Raw genomic sequence first — 17901 nt, forward strand, 5'->3', positions numbered from 1 at the left:
AAGTGAACATTAAGTCTGCAGACTCCTATACATAAATGTTCTTAGCACCATTATTCAGAATATCAAGAATGTAAATATATTTAAGTGTCTGTCTGGTAATTGTGATGTTGAACAGTTTTCACACACTGGCTGTTTCTCATGGTTTTCGTTGAACAATATCTTCTTAGGTCTGTGCCATTTAAAAGTTTTGACTTTTTAAAATTTTATTTTGTATTTTGTTTATTAATACCATGTTTGATGTATAATTATGTGCTTATGTGTTCCTTAATACTGGAGTCAAACATTGTGTGTGGTGGTATATGTCAGCAATCTCAGCAGGCAGGAGGCTGAGGCAGGAGAAGTTTGAGGCCTGTGTTGGGTTACATAGTAAGTTTAAGGGTGGCCTGGGTTACATGAGACCCTGTCTCAAAACTCAAAACAAAATCAGAATGAGTACCGAGCAAAGGTATTCATAAATTTATGAGTAGATTGAACAAATGTCAACTGTGCAGAAGTAGCAGCACAGGGCTAGAGAGATGGCTCAGTGGCAGGGATCACTTCATGCTCTTGCAGGTGACCAGGGTTTGGTTTCCAGCACTCATATCAGGTGATTCACATCTGCTTTTAACTCCAGAATCTTTTTCTGGATTCTATGGGTATCCATATACATGTATGCTAACACACACCCATGCACACACACACACACAAGTAAAAAATAAAGTCTTTTTTAAAAAAGAAATGTCATTGAAATAGAAAAATGACAGAACTATATGTCATAATAATATTTGTCAATGGGCTCATAATTGGGCTGTTTGTTTTTAGATAGAATCTTACTATGTATCCCTGGCTGTCCTGGAACTTGCTCTGTAGACCAGGCTGGCCTTGAACTCACTGAGCACCTGATTCTGCTTCCAAGTGCTGGGATTAAAGGCTTGAGCCACCACCACCTGGCTAAGAGGCTGGTCATTGGATCTGAGCTCAAAAACCTTGTGTTATTCAGGAAGACGGTAAGCATAATATTGAAGATGATGAATTAAAATGATAAATTTTATAATTTCTAGAGCAGCAGCCTAAAGATGAAGATAAATGAAGTAAAACAAATTTAAATCTATATATAACTTTCAACTTATGGACAAAAATTAATAATGAGGGGGGGAAAAAGTCATTCCAAACAAAGCGGAAGGAAAAGTCAAAAGGCTAGCATAGAGAGAGAGACCCTAGGAGGTGCACCGAATGCTAGCATAGAGAGAGACCCTAGGAGGTGCACCGAATGCTAGCATAGAGAGAGAGACCCTAGGAGGTGCACCGAATGCTAGCATAGAGAGAGACCCTAGGAGGCGCACTGAATGCTAGCATAGAGAGAGGCCCCAGGAGGTGCACCGAATGCTAGCATAGAGAGAGGCCCCAGGAGGCACACTGAATGCTAGCATAGAGAGAGGCCCCAGGAGGCAGGCGCATGGAATTAAAATCTTGTGTCTGTAGTACATATTCTGCTTACTCTTCCTAGACAGATAAAACGATGTAGAGATTGCTGTTTACAAGTGACAAGAACAAACCATACAGGGCTAAAGAGACATGGAAGGTTTGGAGAGATGTCTGTATGGGCAAGAGTGTTTGCTGTGTGAGCACACATATATGAGTTAGGATTCTCACATCCATGTAAAAGGCACGTGCTTGTACGTATTGTATGCCAGTACTGTGGGGCATGCATGTGTGTGTGCCAGTACTGTGGAGTGGAGACAAGAGGATCTCTGGGACTTGATGGCTGCCAGCTTATCGCTGGGTTCAGTGAGTGACCCTGTAAGGGAGGAAGGCAGAGTATTAGAGCAAGACATCCACCATCTCTCTCTCTCTCTCTCTCTCTCTCTCTCTCTCTCTCTCTCTCTCTCTCTCTCTCTCGCACACACACACCCCACCCTATATCACACCACACCACACCACACCACACCACACCACACCACACCACACCACACCACACCATGCCACACCACACCACACCACACCACACCACACCACACCATGCCACACTAGTACACAAAGATTCACTGAAAATGAAAAAGGACAAGGCAGTCAAATACTAGCCTTTTAAAAAGCTGCTCCAGACTTTAAGGCAAAGAAATAATTTCTAAAGTGGAAATAATTGACAGAAGTATGAGAAGCAGTTGATTATTTTATTGTATAGTGGTTAATTTTAACCTACACTCTAAGCAATAATCAGACGAAGCAGACTTTTTAAGACAAAACATATCAATAGTGTATGTTTTACTTTAGGAGTGATTTGATCCCGGGCACATAATTGAACAATGCCTATAGCAGTTGCTAAATATTTTTCTTCTCTGTTTAATATGATGTTTTGGTTGGCTCTCTTGGAATTTTGACAATTATTTTATCATATTTATTCCCTCTAACTCTGTCCAGATCTAGATTCACCATCCTCACAACCTTATATCAGTTTCATTTGTTTGTTTAAAGCTCATTGAGTGCAGTTTGTTCTGCCTATATACTCTTGGGTGTGGGCCCATACACTAGAGCATGGTCAACCTACTAGAGGTCATATTCTTAAAGAAAACTTGACTCTTCCTCCTCTAAAAGCCATCAACTGTCAATAGCTCCTCAGGTAGGGATGGGCATGATTGTCCCCCTCTCTGTCCCATGCTGAAATGTTCACTGTCATGATCTCACACAGATCTGGGGTAGACAACCACAGCTGCTTTGGGTTTGTGGGTGCACTGATCCTGCTGTGTAAGCATACAGTTTCACTTAGGGTCTCCCCGACCTCTGGCTTTTGCTGTCTCCTCACACACCTTCCTCAGATAGCCCCTTGGTGGTTTGGATATTGGTCCATAGGGAGTGGTGCTATTAGGAGCTGTTGCCTTGTTGGAATAGATATGGCTTTGCTGGAGGAATTACATTACTGTGGAGGGAGGGTTTGAGGCTATATATGTCCAGGATATGCCCAGTGAAACATACAGCCCTCTTCTTCTGCCTGCAGATCATGATGTAGAACTCTCAGCTCCTTTTCTATCACCATATATGTCTGCCTTCATGCTGCCATGCTTTCTGCTATGATGATAATGGACTAAACTTCTGAAACTGTTAGCTAGACCCAATTAAATGTTTTTCTTTCTAAGAGTTGCCTTGGTCATGGTGTTTCTTCACAGCAATAAAATCTTAACTAAGACAGTCCCTGAGCCTGGTGGGAAGGGAGTGTAATACAGTTTTCCCATTTGTGTCTGAGCGCTCTGTAGTTAAGTGTTTTTGTACTTTGAGCAGCCATGAGCATCAGTGTTAACCTTCATCCATCCACTGCACAAAGCAAATTTCTGATAGGTTCTGAAAGCTGCACTAATATGTGGGTATAGAGATGAGGAGAGAGGGCCATTTGATACAATTGGCAAAATGTTAGTACAGGTTTTACCCCTGGGGTCCTTGAGCTTCTCAACCATGGGTTCTTGGCAACAATTTTAGTACCAGGCATATATTTTCTCTTGTGGACTGGGTCTCAAACCCAACCAGAAAAGCAGTTGATTACCCCCATAGCATTCATTCTGGTGTTCCACTCATGGGCATATCTTGACACATGAATTATTATTATAGCTTATAGGGTTCACAGCTAGGTAGGACTGCTGGTGACTTTCCCCCCTAAGCAGCTTACATGGATTTTCTGGTACTATGAAAGCTAGACAACACGGAACAAGCTTTCTGGTTAATGACAACTTTATTTCTTCATGTCTTATGTCCACACTATGCTATCTTCAGCACTATGATGAATGACAAAAAGCAAATGCAATGGCCTGCACCATTATGGTGGTTTCTAGTGCACTCGTGACAGTGTACTAGTGGATTTCCCACTGCGTAGCCTATGGCTTTGGGGAAACAACATTATCTCTTCCCACTACACACACACACACACACACACACACCTCTATACATTTTAAGATATATTGAGAAATAGACTTGTAAGCTATTCATGAATTAAAGGAAACAGTAAGGATTAAAAATAGGACTGATTAATGTCTGAACTGAAAAGTGAATTAGTGGTATCAAGCTAAGGTGTTATAACAAAGAAATGAATAGTTTTAAGTCTTATGTATGAAATAATGGATGCTGGGGAATTTGCACAGTGGTTAAGAGCCCTCACTATGCTAGCAAGAGGAACTGAGTTTAGAACCTCAGTATTCATGTAAAAAGCTGGCTATGGCTGTTAGCACCTGCAATCTCAGTGCTAGGGCTAAAGGGCTGCCAGAGGTAAGAGGACTGCTGGAGCTTGCTGGCTAGCTGGACTAACTGAGAGGTGAGGGGGAAAAATCCCACAAAAATGATAAGCTCCAGGTTCAGTGAGAGTCCTATCACAAGAGAATTAGGTGGGGAGTAACAGAGAAGCAGCATCTTCCACATTCATGTATACAAGATTTACACACCTGTGCCATGCATGTGCACATGCACACACTACACATAACACATACATAACACAGAGAGGAGGGGAATGGGAAAAAGTGCTGAAAATCAGTGAGATAAATATCTAGTTTATAAATTTAGTAAAAGCAAATAGAATAACTCAAAAAGGTACAAGGAAGAAAGTACTGTAAAAATAAGAGCAAAAATTAATGAAGCACAAAACAAAGATGAACTTGTCTGGTCAGCACTTTCACAACTGGATCTCTGACTTGTTGGTTTAATTTGGGCTTTTTCTGATGAGGTCAAGCAAGTAAACACTAAGGATAAATATTTAGAAAGAAAACAAAACTATAGATACCATTGGTAGAAGATATAATTAGGTTTTATGAAATTTTCCTACAAATAAATATGAAAATTTAGTTGCAGTGTGGAGTTCTTAGTAGGGAAAATGCCGACTTTATATGGTTTTGCTCATGTTTTCTGATGAACAACCAAGTTAAAAAGAATTCATTTTTTTTCAGAAAAGTTCTCAGAGCACATTAAAACAAGCTCCCATAGATAAGTGTATACCAAAACCCAAGAACAACAGAACAGATGGGAACAGAACAGAGCACTCTCTCCAAACACTAGAGGAAAAATGCTGAAAGAATATCCACAAGCTGAATCCATTAACATTGAAAAACATTATATATCATGACTAAGTGAAGTTTTCCTAGAAATACAAGGAACGGATAATGTTGAAATTCCATTGATGTTACTCATTACAATAACATATTAAAGGGAGAAATGTATGGGTTGGAGGCAGAATGTTGGATAATATTAAGCATCTTTAACAATTTAAAGAAACTCTTGAAATGATTGTAATAAAAGAGAACTTTCTCAAACCCAAAAGTGCATCTTCAAAGATTTAATTACCGTATTTGTTAATAAATAACATTATTTTTCTACACTTGAAAAACAGATGTCAAAATAAATGATGACATGTTAGAAATTTTCCCTTTGAGACCTAGAACAAGACAGGCTCTTCTTCTCAAGTGGCCTTTTCATGTGGTTGGTTGTGCACTTGCACATAGTGGAGTTGTCACAGGGTTGTTAGCTTTGTACCATGTTAGCTGGTTCCCAACAGGGGGCAGAGACTATCAGTTGGGATTATCATAAATTGACTGAACTCATACCATGCTGGTTGGCTTTGAGCATGGGGATGAAAGCTCTCAGTTGTTGTCTAGGTTAGGGCAGGAACAAAGGTACTGATACTTTGTCACATTCAGAATCAGAATCACTGTTCAGTGCAAGTGAAGAGTGGGAAAATAGACCCAACTTCTGATTTGGAAGAGTGACATTTGTGAAGTATTGAGAAGAAGGGACTGGTGAGTCATCTTTGAAGGTCATCTCCCATGACCCCTATCAGTGGACAAAAATGTAGTGAGCTGGTAACGGAAAACTATGGGGTGGTGGCATATTGACAAGCTGCTTGTTGTCATGCAAATCAATATAACTGCTTTGGAAAATATTTTGGTCTTATCTGGTAAAATTAGATTAAGATGTTGGGGTGGTTTGAATAAGAATGGCCCCATAAACCCATAAATTTGAATACATAGTCATTGGCAAATAGCAGGACTTGAGAAGGATTAGGAGGTGTGGAAAAAGTGTGTCACTGTAGGTGGGATTTGAAGTTTCAAAAGCCTAAACCAGACCCCAAGTCATTGTCTTCCTGCTGCCTACCTATCTGGATGCAGAACTCTTAGCTCCTTATCTAGTACCATGTTTGCCTGTGTGCTGACATGCTCTCTGTAATGATGATAATGAACTAAATCTCTGAAACCGTAAGGATTCCCCAATTTATTACTTTCTTTTGTAAGAGTTGCCTTGGTCATGGTATCTCTTCACAGAAGTAGAACAGTGGCTAAGACAGAAGTTGGTATCAGGAGTGGAGTATTGTTGTGACAGGCCTAGCCATGCTGTTTGTAGGAGGAATAGGGAAGACTTTTGGACTTTGCACTAAAAAGTGGTTGTACTCTTTAAGTAGAGGATAATAGGCTACCTTATAGACACAGGAGCATGGAAGACAGACGTTTGAACTGTGGGAGCCCACCTCAAGAAATTTTAGAGGGAAAGAATATTAGTAAGTGGCCAAGAGACTGTTTTTGTGATATTTTGGGGGAAGATTAGGCTTGCTTTCTGCCTCTGTCCAAAAACATCTGCCTGAGGGTAAATTGAAGAGTTTGGATTAATAGTGTTGGCAGAGGAGATTTCAAGACAGCCTGGTATTAACTCTGTTGCATGGTTATTAGTGGTCATTCTTTTGCAGATCTGTAATGAAAATATAAAAGCTGAGCAAGGAAAAATGCAAAACATACAATTTGAGAAGAAAAGGAGCATCAGAAGGTAGACTGGAGCTAAGTCTAGAACTCAATGAGATACAAAGTTTAAAGAAGGGCCTGATGCTCAATTGAATGCTTCAGGACAAACCCCCACCCAGCTAAGCTTCCAACTTGTGAAATGGATTTAAAGAGAATCTTGAGTAGTGAAGGAAGCCATCAACAACAGAAAGTAGGTGCAGATGTAATTGAATGAATTGTCAATGTTCCAGCCCCAGCAAGCAGCCGAGCATGGCAGCTTTAGCCACATGGGGTTAAGCAACTTTTCACCTGGATGGAAACACAAGATGGTTTTATGATCAGGTTTTATATATTTTTAGAGTAGCACTGTTGTGAAGATTAAAAACCTAGAACAAACACCAGGCCAAATGGCAGAGCTGATAAATAAATTAGGTGAACTCTTGCTGTGGAATATTCTTCTTCAGTAAAAAAATGATTAAGTTCTTTGTACATGGGTTTACATGGGCATGATTTAGTCTCTAATACATAAACACTTAAAGCATATGCAACACAAAGTTTTAAAATATGAATAAACTAATAATATATTCTGTATGGGTACAAAAGTTAATTAGAGAACTGAAAAACAATCTCAAAATTCAGTGACAGTTCCCAGAGGGCTAGAGGAAGATGGATGTGAGATGAAATAAGATTGATTCTAATTATTATTTTTATTCTTGGTGACTTGAATGACACATGTTTAGCTTTTTCTTATAGCTCATGTATATTTTATGTTCTTTTGCCTTACTTATGCTTAAATTATTTTTCTTTTGAAGATTGTCTTCAAGTGATACTCCTGAGTCATTCTCTACATTGTGAACTTGTTTCTCTGATTAGTTAACCGTTGCACCACTCTCTGATGGTCTTCCTGTCGGTCGTAGCCTTTGGGGTTTCAGAAACAAGTAGGTTTTGGCAGGAAGCCTTCATGATATTGCCGACCTGCGGTCTGAGTGAGGTGGAAGGCATTTGCCTACTTGCTAGTCCCTGTAGGGCCTCTTCCAGACTAGGGCCATCTCTTTAAGCATATATATGGCATTTCCTGCTGGATTTTATAATCGCCAGCCATTAAAAACAGAGAAAGGGGTAGTTGTCAAGGGTAAACTGTTTGAACAAACTTTTCTCAGATTTTTGTGATTGTCTTCTTCTTTTACAGATTGATCAGCTGAAACAGGAACTTTCCAAGAAGGAGTCAGAACTTCTTGCCTTACAAACAAAGCTTGAAACCCTTAGCAATCAAAATTCAGATTGCAAGCAACACATTGAAGTGCTTAAAGAGTCGCTTACTGCCAAAGAACAGAGGGCTGCCATCCTTCAGACTGAGGTAAGGCATTTGCTCAGGTGCTGGAGAGTGGGGGCACTTAGCCATATACAATGTTCTTCTTGGGAGACATCCTGAAAAGAATGCATTCTCAGAATGTTTGGGGACAGATGTATTTTGGGATTCACAGAATTTTGGGTTTTGAAGTGAGATCATAGTTTTGTGACTCTTCTACTGAGGTTGCAGCAATGCCTGAGACATGGGACTACAGTCTCATACTGAAGTGGGATAAATAATGATGAAGGCTGGATTCATTGTTTCCTATTGATTTGTGTCATGTTGTATACCCAAGGAGTTTGTTTCACATTTAGAATTTTTCTATTATATTTTTCCATTGTTTAGAGCATTTTATTTTATTTCTTTTCAAGATAGGGTTTCTGTGTATAACAGCCTTATATGTCCTGGAACTCACTTTATAGGACAGGATGGCCTCCAGCTCACAGAGATCTGCCTGCATCTGCCTCCATAGTACTGGAATTAAAGGGCTGAGACACCACACCTGGCTTTAGAGTATTTTTGTTGTTATTTTGTTTTGTCTGATTTGAGAATCATAAAGAATTGGATCTGGAATTAATATATTTCATCAAAATCATAATATGATCAGAATAGCCCATAATTTACTTGACAACCATTATATAGATGAGCTCTTATTAATTTTCCCAATGAAGAAAGTAAGCATTGTGTGTTTCTTAAAGGAAATACTGCTTTGGTATTTCTGATTCATATTTACTGGAAAAATAATAACAATCCCAAACTCCACACATGTTATTATTCTCTCTTTTTTGCTTCTTATGGTTGGATCACACATTTCTGTTTTATAAGAAATACAACACACACACTAGTTGTTGTGTAAATAAAACAGCCATCAAAAGCAATGGGCAATATAGCAAAGAAGATGGTGAGTCAGGTTGATTTACGTGTTGCACCTTGTGGGTTACTTTGGGAGAAGGCGTCATAATTGGTATGTATGTCCTCAGGGGCTCTTTGCACCCTGTGTTTGTATATATAGACGTGAAGATGTATACAGACATACACATTTGACTTAGGAGTGAGTTGGGTTTGTTGAGTAGATCTGTGCCCTCAGTGAATGTTGTCTGGGCATTTTCTTTTTTAACACATAGATTTATGGCATAAATTGAAAGATGACTTACATCTCAATTGAAGGGGCATAAGTACAGAGTGTCTAGAACTCTGCTATTCAGTAGTGAGCCCTTAGCCTCACAAGGCTATTTGAATTTACTTAGTTTAGAAAAAAATTAAATATAGTGTTTTAGTCACTTTAGCTATGTTCTACACATTTAGTAGCGTCATGCTGGTGATGTCTGCTAATAGTTTTCTAGAATAGGGATTTGCTTGGGATCCAACTCTAGTCCTTTGGTTGATCTTATAAAAACATGATTAGAACCCATCACATCTATTCATCTACATGTCTGCTTTCTTGGTACAATTGCAGAACTGTGCAATTGTTATAGAGCTTGTGTGGATTGCAGTGCTGAAGGTATTTTCTGTCTCATCTTTCATTAAAAAAAAAAAAAAAGATTGCTGGCACTCTTGGTGTAATGGGCAGGCATTGGAGTGTCCAACAAGGACTCCTTGATTCCTACTCAGAATCAAGTAGGCCGGGTAGTTTGCTGAGTCCCATCCAAAAGCATGTTTACTTTACAAAGCACCTTTTTATACCTGCATTTTCATCTTAAAGTTATTGTAATTATGTTACTATGAGTTGGGTGGGAGGCAATATGATGAACAATGCAGTCTGCTTGCCCAAACAGGTACCCTCGCTCCCTGACAGTTTCTTTCCAGAAGGAAGAGTTAGGAGAACCAGCTCAGAAGGCCTCTCCTTTCACTGTCTTATACTGATGCCTTCCGTAATCTGCCCACCCATCCTTCTACTTTACTTCTTTCAAATTAACACAGTTTAAATTAGACCCATACATATTTCACGAAAAAGACTGAGGTGACATTATGTGGACAGCTTCTTTCCCATGTTCAATAATTAAATGGCCCAATGGAGAGATGGTGCTTTGAAGTAGAAATGAAGTCACTCTCTGAGGACAATGAGATGGTATTTCTGGACTCCTGCTTTGAAGTTGAGAGTGAGACATTAATAAGTTTATTGGCTGAAACAGCCAAGGAATTTTCTTTATTATTATTATTATTTTCTTTATTTACATTTCAAATGTTATCTCCTTTCCTGGTTTCCCCTTCGAAAACTCCCTATTTCCTTCCCCCTCCCCCTGCTCACCAATCCACCCACTCCTGCTTCCTGGCCCTGGCATTCCCCTATTCTGGGGCATAGAGCCTTTACAGGACCAAGGGCCTCTTCTCCCATTGATGACCGACTAGGTCATCCTCTGCTACATATGAGCTGGAGCCATGAGTCCCACCATTTGTACTCTTTGGTTGGTGGTTTAGTCCCTGGGCACTCTGGGGGTACTGGTTAGTTCATATTGTTGTTCCTCCTATGGGGCTGCAAACCCCTTTAGCTCCTTGGGTCCTTTCTCTAGCTCCTTCATTGGGGACTCTGTGCTCGTCCAATGGATGACTGTGAGCATACACCTCTGTATTTGTCAGATACTGGTGGAGCCTCTCAGGAGACAGCTATAACAGGCTTCTATCAGCAAGCACTTGTTGGCATTCACAAAAGTATCTGGGTTTGGTGATTGTATATGGGATGGATCCCTAGGTGGGGTGGTCTCTGGATGGTCATTCCTTTAGTCTCTGTTCCACACTTTGTCTCTGTAACTTCTTCCATGGGTATTTTGCTTCCCTTTCTAAGAAGGATTAAAGTATCCACACTTTTGTCTTCCTTCTTCTTGAGTTTCATGTGGTTTGTGAATTTATCTTGGGTATTCTGAGCTTCTAAGCTAATATCCACTTATCAGTGATGCATATCATGTGTATTCTTTTGTGATTAGGTTATCTTACTCAGGATGATATTTTCTAGAATATTACTTGCCTAAGAATTTCATAAATCATTGTTTTTAATAGCTGAGTAGTACTGCATTGTGTAAATGTACCACATTGTCTATATCCATTCCTCTGTTGAGGGACATCTGGGTTCTTTCCAGCTTCTGGCTATTATTAATAAGGCTACTATGAACATAGTGGAGCATGTGCCCTTATTACATGTTGGAGCATCCTTTGGGTATATGCCCAGGAAAAGTATTAGTGGGTCCTCAGGTAGTACTATTTCCAATTTTCTGAGGAACAGTCAAATTGATTTCCAGAGTGGTTGTACCAGCTTGCAATCCCACCAGCAATGGAGGAGTGTTCCTCTTTCTCCACATCCTTGCCAGCATCTGCTGTCACCTGAGTTTTTGATCTTAGCCATTCTGACTGGTGTGAGGTGGAATCTCAGGCTTGTTTTGATTTGCATTTCCCTGATGACTAAGGATGGTGAATATTTCTTTAGGTGCTTCTCAGCTATTCAGTATTGCCAAGGAATTTTCTTTTGCCTTTTTTCTTCTATTAAGATGGCTGTGCATAGAAACTGAGGAACAAGTTGCCTGATGATATCTGTCTCTTGAAGAAAGCAATTTATCTGAAATTAGCTCTAACTGTTAGACCATGAGGGAAGGATTCTTGCAGCATAGTAGAACATATTAAAGTGCTAGGGGCAGGAATGGGGGGTGCCTCAAGGGTCAAGAAGACCTACAGAGTTAACTAAGCTGGGCCCAGGGAGCACTCGCAGACTAAACCACCAACCACAGAGCATGTGTGAGCTGGATCTAGGCCACCTACACAATGGTAGCAGATGTGTGGCTTGGTCTTCATGTGGGTCCCCTAACAATTGGAGTTAGGGCTATCTCTAACTCTGTTACCTGCCTTTGGACCCTCTTCCTATAGCTGGGGTGCCTTGTCTGACCTCAGTTGGAAGGGACATGCTTAGTCTTGCTGTGACTTGTTGTGCCAGGGCATGTTGGTACTCATTGTGGGGAGGTCACCCTTTTCTCTGGGGAGAAGGGGAGGGAGTAGTGAAGGAGGAGGTTTCTGAGGGTGCAACTGGGACGAGAGGAGGGAATGGGGCTGTGATCAGGATATAAAGTGATTAAATAAATTAATTTTAAAAACAAAGGTAATTAAGAAAGAAAAAAAAGTGGTATCTCCTCTTTGCATCAACAGGAAAAAAACCCACAGTCTCCCTATCTCATATGTGGTTGCTTAGTGGGAACATGTTTGTTGAATGACATATGTTACATCTCATTATGTCCTTCATTGAAAGATGTGAGTTAAAATGTACCTGAGGGACGCAAAACTTGTTCTCAGAAGCGGTGACATGAGACAGTTGCTTGCAATTTGATTTCTGACTTATTCCAAAAGGCCTTTGCCAGAACAGAAGCGAATGGGAAGAGTCTCGCTGGCTTCTCTGGCACATCTCTGCTGCCTGCTGGCTTTAGCCATATATCTATAATACAGTATAAATGATAGCTGTCACTGCTTACTCTCTGAGAACATAGTATAAATGACAGCTGAACTGGCATAATAGTTCCTCTCTGTCAGGGAGGTTCTGCAAGTAGGACCTTTGTGTTTGGGAGGTGGTAGGATGAAGGGTGGGGTGAGAGGTGGGAGGCAAGTTGTCTGGGTTTGTGGCTATGTGGCTTGGCTCTTTGGTTGGCTTGTTTTAACTTATACAAATACCCGGGCGCTCTTTGACATGTGTGCAATAAATCAGTGGAATAATAATTATACACGTACAGAGATACACCACATGGCTCTTAACATAACATTTTACTTTTTAAAATAGCTTCAAAGGACCCCACAGCCACGTTTCTTATTTTGCTATTTCCTTTAATGTTTCCTACTCACCATCTTACCCTATCCGACAGGTCACATCCTGGGCAGCAGTTGGTGGACTAATGAATTGGCTTACTTTCTTTCTTGTGTTTGAGTAATTATCAGTATGAACAGAAAATAGGAAGGATAAAGTCCCACTGTTTATTTCAGTTGTAATTAAAATGTTTTTAAAAATAAAGGAACAAACACAGTGTTTAGAAGTCAGAGGTATGTGGTTATTGGTGAATCTCCCTGTTAACATATGTGTGTATGGGAGAAGGTCTGATCACAGAATTCAGGAAAGTGCTTTCCTGGCTTGTAGTGAAGTATTCTAACTGCAAGTTGAGTTTCCTGTATTGCTGTTGTTGCTGTTCATTGTTAGGATGCTTGAGCAAGCATTTTTTTTCCCCACCTGTTCTATTTTAGCTTTGTGAGTTTGTTTTGGAATTGTAGGCTGTGCGTATAAGAGCCCAGACTTTCACAGTTCAATCCAGGCACCTTCTTAAATTGAAACAGAGAAATAAAAATACTACCTATTGATTCTTTTGTGAGTACTACCAATCAGTTCTTTTCCCAAATGAAGACCTTTGCTTCTGCTGTTTTGGAGAGCATCTTTCTTTCTGTCTCAGCATGATTGCCAAACTACTAGTTATGGTAATTCTTACACATACTTTCTAGACAATGCGTTACAGTCTACACAATGTTAAAGTTCTATTTGTTTGTTTTATACTAATGCATGTTGCAGATAGGTCAGAAAGGTGAACCAAATCTCTAATAACTTGTTAGCTAACAAGGAGTATAAAGGGTTATTTAAGGGTTTTGTGCTCCAACAGGCAAGGAGCAATATGTGCTGGGTAGAGTAGTGAGTTCCATAGCAAAGGTTCATAGCTTTTCTTTTGAAAATGTCATAATATAGATTATATGTAATCAATTACAGATTCTATACAATCTATAGACCTTCTTTCCAGAAAATTCCTCTTGTGGTACCTTGTAGACAGTTCCACATACTCAGGAACTGTTCCATCTTTAAAACCAACAAGCTTGGAACAAGATAATAGTTGTCTTTTATTGTTTTAAGTTTGTAAAAATATGTATTTTATTTTATGTGGGATTCCCAGGGAAAGACTTCTATTTCCTGCCTCACCTCTTGCCCTGGCTTCTGGGAAGTGACTTTCTACTCACTCCAGTGAGACTTGAAGAGGTGATTGTTACTGTCTTTCTTCAGGTAGACGTTTGATGATTGTCCTGCATAATCAGGGCACTGTTGCATGCAGGTGCTTTTTAAGCAGTTAGCAGCACACACCCAAGCCAGCTCCGCCAGCTGTTCTGTCACCCTTTTGGCATTGTGGGTACAGTGTTCTGCTTTCAAGCCTTGCAAGGAATGTCTTTAGAATTAATAAATTAAGGAATTGGTGAAATAAAAAAGCATACAAAGAAAGTTCCCCTGTCATTTATATTTTTTTCCAGTCCAGTCCCCTTATTGGCTTCATGGTTTTAAATGTTTTTATTCAGTGGGGAAAAGGCACCATTTGAAACTTTTATTGATAACATTTTTAACTGCAAGAAAAAGACGTAAACCTTCAGAGCAGTAACTATCACGGTGGCCACAGTTGGGAGGTCTGCAAAATGCTTTATTGCCAATAGGAAAAAAATGTTGGGAACCACAGTCATTACAGGGGTCACCACCTCTGTTATGTGCATCCCGTTCTCATTTTGAGAGCAGGGATGATGGAGGACCAAGCTCCACACTTTCCTTCCCCTAACATCCACAGGCTTTGTTTTGATTTTTCTCTTTATTAATGATGTGAAAAGTTTGGGGTCAAATAAAAATGAGCCCAGGTCAGGCTTTGTGAGACTCAGTGTGGTGAACGTGTCCCTGTATCTAGCCCTGGGAGGACCTGGCTAAAGGGGCTGTGTTGGCTGTCTACACTTTTTTAGCTACTTTGTAGGTTTTAGCTAGCTCTATGAATTAGGCAGCCACCCTCTTGCTTCCCAGATGAATTAGGCAGCCAGCCTCTTGCTTCCCTATGGTACAAACAGGAATGGCCTGTGGCAAAAGAATAAAAAAAAACGAACACAAGGATCCTCCCGAGCTGTGGTGAAAATGCTCTGTGGTATCGCCATTTGGGGATCGTCAGAAGATAACGTGGGTAGCTACTGACATCGTTCTTTTCCATAGGTCAAGAGTCTAGTACAGTTGTTGTTCAGAGTTCTCAGAAAACGCCTTATTTAACACCTTGTTAGGATGAAATTGCTTCTGACTTTATAAACACAGGTGTTCGGTTTGAGTCCTAATGAACTGTGAAATAGGTAGATGTCTAAAAGGAAATTCTATAAATTGTGAACAGGGCTCTGTCAGCACACTAAATGGATTAGGAAAATTCATTGTCTGCCCTGTAACTGAACACCGGTGTGATGCGTGCCCCCGAATTAGTCCTGAAAAGCCAATAAACCAGAGGAAGAAAGCCGAGCCTAGGAGATGTTGATTGTGGGGTTCCCCACCACAAATGAATCTGGTTCGGGACAACTTGGAAATCAGAATGGCTCTTCAGAGAAAGGCCAAGAAGGCATACATATGAGCAGACAACACAGAATTTATGGAGCAAAACCACAAACACCTTATTTTCCATTGTACTAAAACAGTGCTATTTTACACTACTCTTTTTTTTTGTATGTAATTCTGCTTTCAATTTTATATTGTTGCTGCAACTCAAATCTCATTATAAGTCTTCCAACAAAAATCCCTTTTTAATCAAAAACTTTCCAAGCCCAGCCATTGTAGGCATTTTTGAGCAACCTATTTTTCTACTGGAACAAAAGAATTTGGTCTCCTTGTTGAGCTCGTGGGGATGTTATTTGACCTGGGTGGCCAAACATGTAATTAAGATAACTGAATCATTTTAATTTCTGCATTAAATCCTTTCATCATCCGAGGCCATTGTTTTGAGGGTAGAGAGATAGGGAGAGAAAATAAAAGGATCGATAGTGCTTTTGCTGGCTGTACTTCTGCAAGTTGTGACTAGAAGTGACAGTACCCAATTAAGCAGTCACCTATGGGAACACTCATGCCCTGCCCGCTGGTGAGCTCCACGTACTGAGAAACTGTTTTTTAGGAAGGAATGTACATTTCTGCCATGTCTCTGGATCACTGCCCCACCATTTAAAGTGGGAAACAGCAGCCAGAAGGGAGCTCCTGCAGAACTTTCTAGTTTACCTGCTTCTCTTTAAAATAGGTTATTGAAAATGGGATGCACTAAGTGTTTTCATCCACTTTCACCCTTTTATGAGCCCTGCATTTGGAAAGCAGTTTAGAAAGTGATTCTGCTTTCCGACGCAGGCTCTGTGTCTACTTCCTGTCTCCCCTGAAAAAGACCCCAGTTTCTTTGCTGTGCATTTTCAAAGCAACCCCAAAATGTCCAGTTAAATCGCATGGCAGGGCCTCTGCAAGAAGATGCTGCTCCATTTGACTGTACTTTTCCCTTAGAGTTAAATACATATATTTATTTTATACTGATACCTTGTTTTCTGCTCTTATTTTTTTAAGGCAATGTGATCAAGGTAGTAAGCTGCATGGATTTAACCCTGGGAAATCAGTTTTATTTAATGAAATATATTGAAGTCAACAAAAGTTTTGGCATTCAACTTAAAATTTTATTTGTTATTATTACTGTGTATATGTATGTGAGTGGGAGAGAGAAGAAGCATGAAGCATGGGCCATGGCGTTCACTGTGGAGGTCAGAGGTCAACTCTCAGATAGTTCTCTTCTCTCTCTGTGAGATCCTGGGATGTGACGCAAGTCATCAGGCTTGTTTGGCAAGCTCTACTTGATTCTTTGAGACATAGGTGATTTCTCAAGACCTTCTAACTAGCGTTTTCCTTACAATACCACTTGGTAGTTATTTATTTGAAACTGAAAAGACAGGAATTTGGAATTGTAACATCTTCCCAAATGTGAGAAGATGTGCTGAGGTGACTCCTTGGTTGGGAACCAGCCATACTAACTGTCAGAAAATCTCTCCATAGCACTGACATCTGGGAGTGAATGCCTTTGCAGTCATTCAGAGAGCGTCTCAAGAAGGGAAGTGGGGTGAAGGAGGCCCAGTTGTTTCTGAGGGCACGAGTGAGGCTGCATAGGCTCTCCAACCTCTTTCCCATCTACAACCAGGGAGCCCATCAACAACGTTAGTTTCAGCTACTTGGAAAACAAACTATAGTTGTACTTCCTATAATATATGTATGTATGTGTGTGTGTGCACATGCATGCACACGTATATTTCTGAGAAAGACAAAACATTTCAATGTAATATAGACATACAAAATAATTTTTAGGAACCTAATTTGATCCCCAGTAAGTTATTTCTAAGGTACCTACTATGTGTTAGGCATGGTGCAGAAAGTTTGTAAGAGCCAGAATAACCAGAAAGTCTGTTGTTGAACACTTTCTCTTAGAAATGCTTGCACAAATAAGACCCAAGAAATGGCAATATTAATGAACCTGCTGATGTGGAGTTGGGAAAATTTTGTAGGGTCCTACACCTAGACAAAGACCCTGGGAGGAGAATTAGCCTCTCCCGAAGATGATTTCCCTAGTGGTTATCTGCATAAGAGTGTACAGTCTCGAAACCATATATTCACAAACAACAAAGTTAGATTCAGTAGGTTATACTTACGTATATTTGTACATACATTTATGAATCAGTAATAAACAAATAAAAAGAGGCTATGGACTTGCGAGTTGGGTGAGTATGGAAGGGGTTTCAGGGAGGTTAGCTAAGAGGGGTTGGAGAGAGGGGAGGGAGGGGAAAGCAATCTAATTTTATTTCAATTAAATCATAAAAATACGTGACAGAGCTAATAATGCAATTATTCTCTTGAATCCCAGACGTGCCTAGTCTTAGCCAATGTGTTATGTTAGCGCCAGGAGAAAATATATGTTAACTCCTAAGTAGATTACAGAAAATATCCTTAACTACAAATCTATCTTCTCTCCTATCTGTGTATTGGTCTGTTATGTGCGTGTGTGTGAGCATGTGTGTACATGCCTGAAGAGGTAA

General features: G+C 40.1%; 1 protein-coding gene across 10 annotated transcripts in view; it reads left to right on the plus strand.

Annotated features, from left to right (window-relative positions):
• The window catches only part of Erc2 (ELKS/RAB6-interacting/CAST family member 2), an 864340-nt gene that overhangs the window by 292750 nt on the left and 553689 nt on the right, over positions 1 to 17901 (plus strand). For all 10 annotated transcript variants that reach the window (XR_015044606.1, XR_015044607.1, XM_085828472.1 and 7 more), the window contains one exon: positions 7906 to 8073. Coding sequence is in view for 8 of the 10 variants with exons in the window: in XM_085828472.1 (XP_085684598.1) it covers positions 7906 to 8073 (168 nt within the window). In the remaining 2 variants the exon portion in view is untranslated. The remainder of the gene's footprint in view (positions 1 to 7905; positions 8074 to 17901) is intronic.

This window comes from Mus caroli, unplaced genomic scaffold, assembly GCF_978045245.1.
Source record: "Mus caroli unplaced genomic scaffold, Mus_caroli_1 scaffold_12, whole genome shotgun sequence".
Classification (NCBI taxonomy): Eukaryota; Metazoa; Chordata; class Mammalia; order Rodentia; family Muridae; genus Mus; species Mus caroli.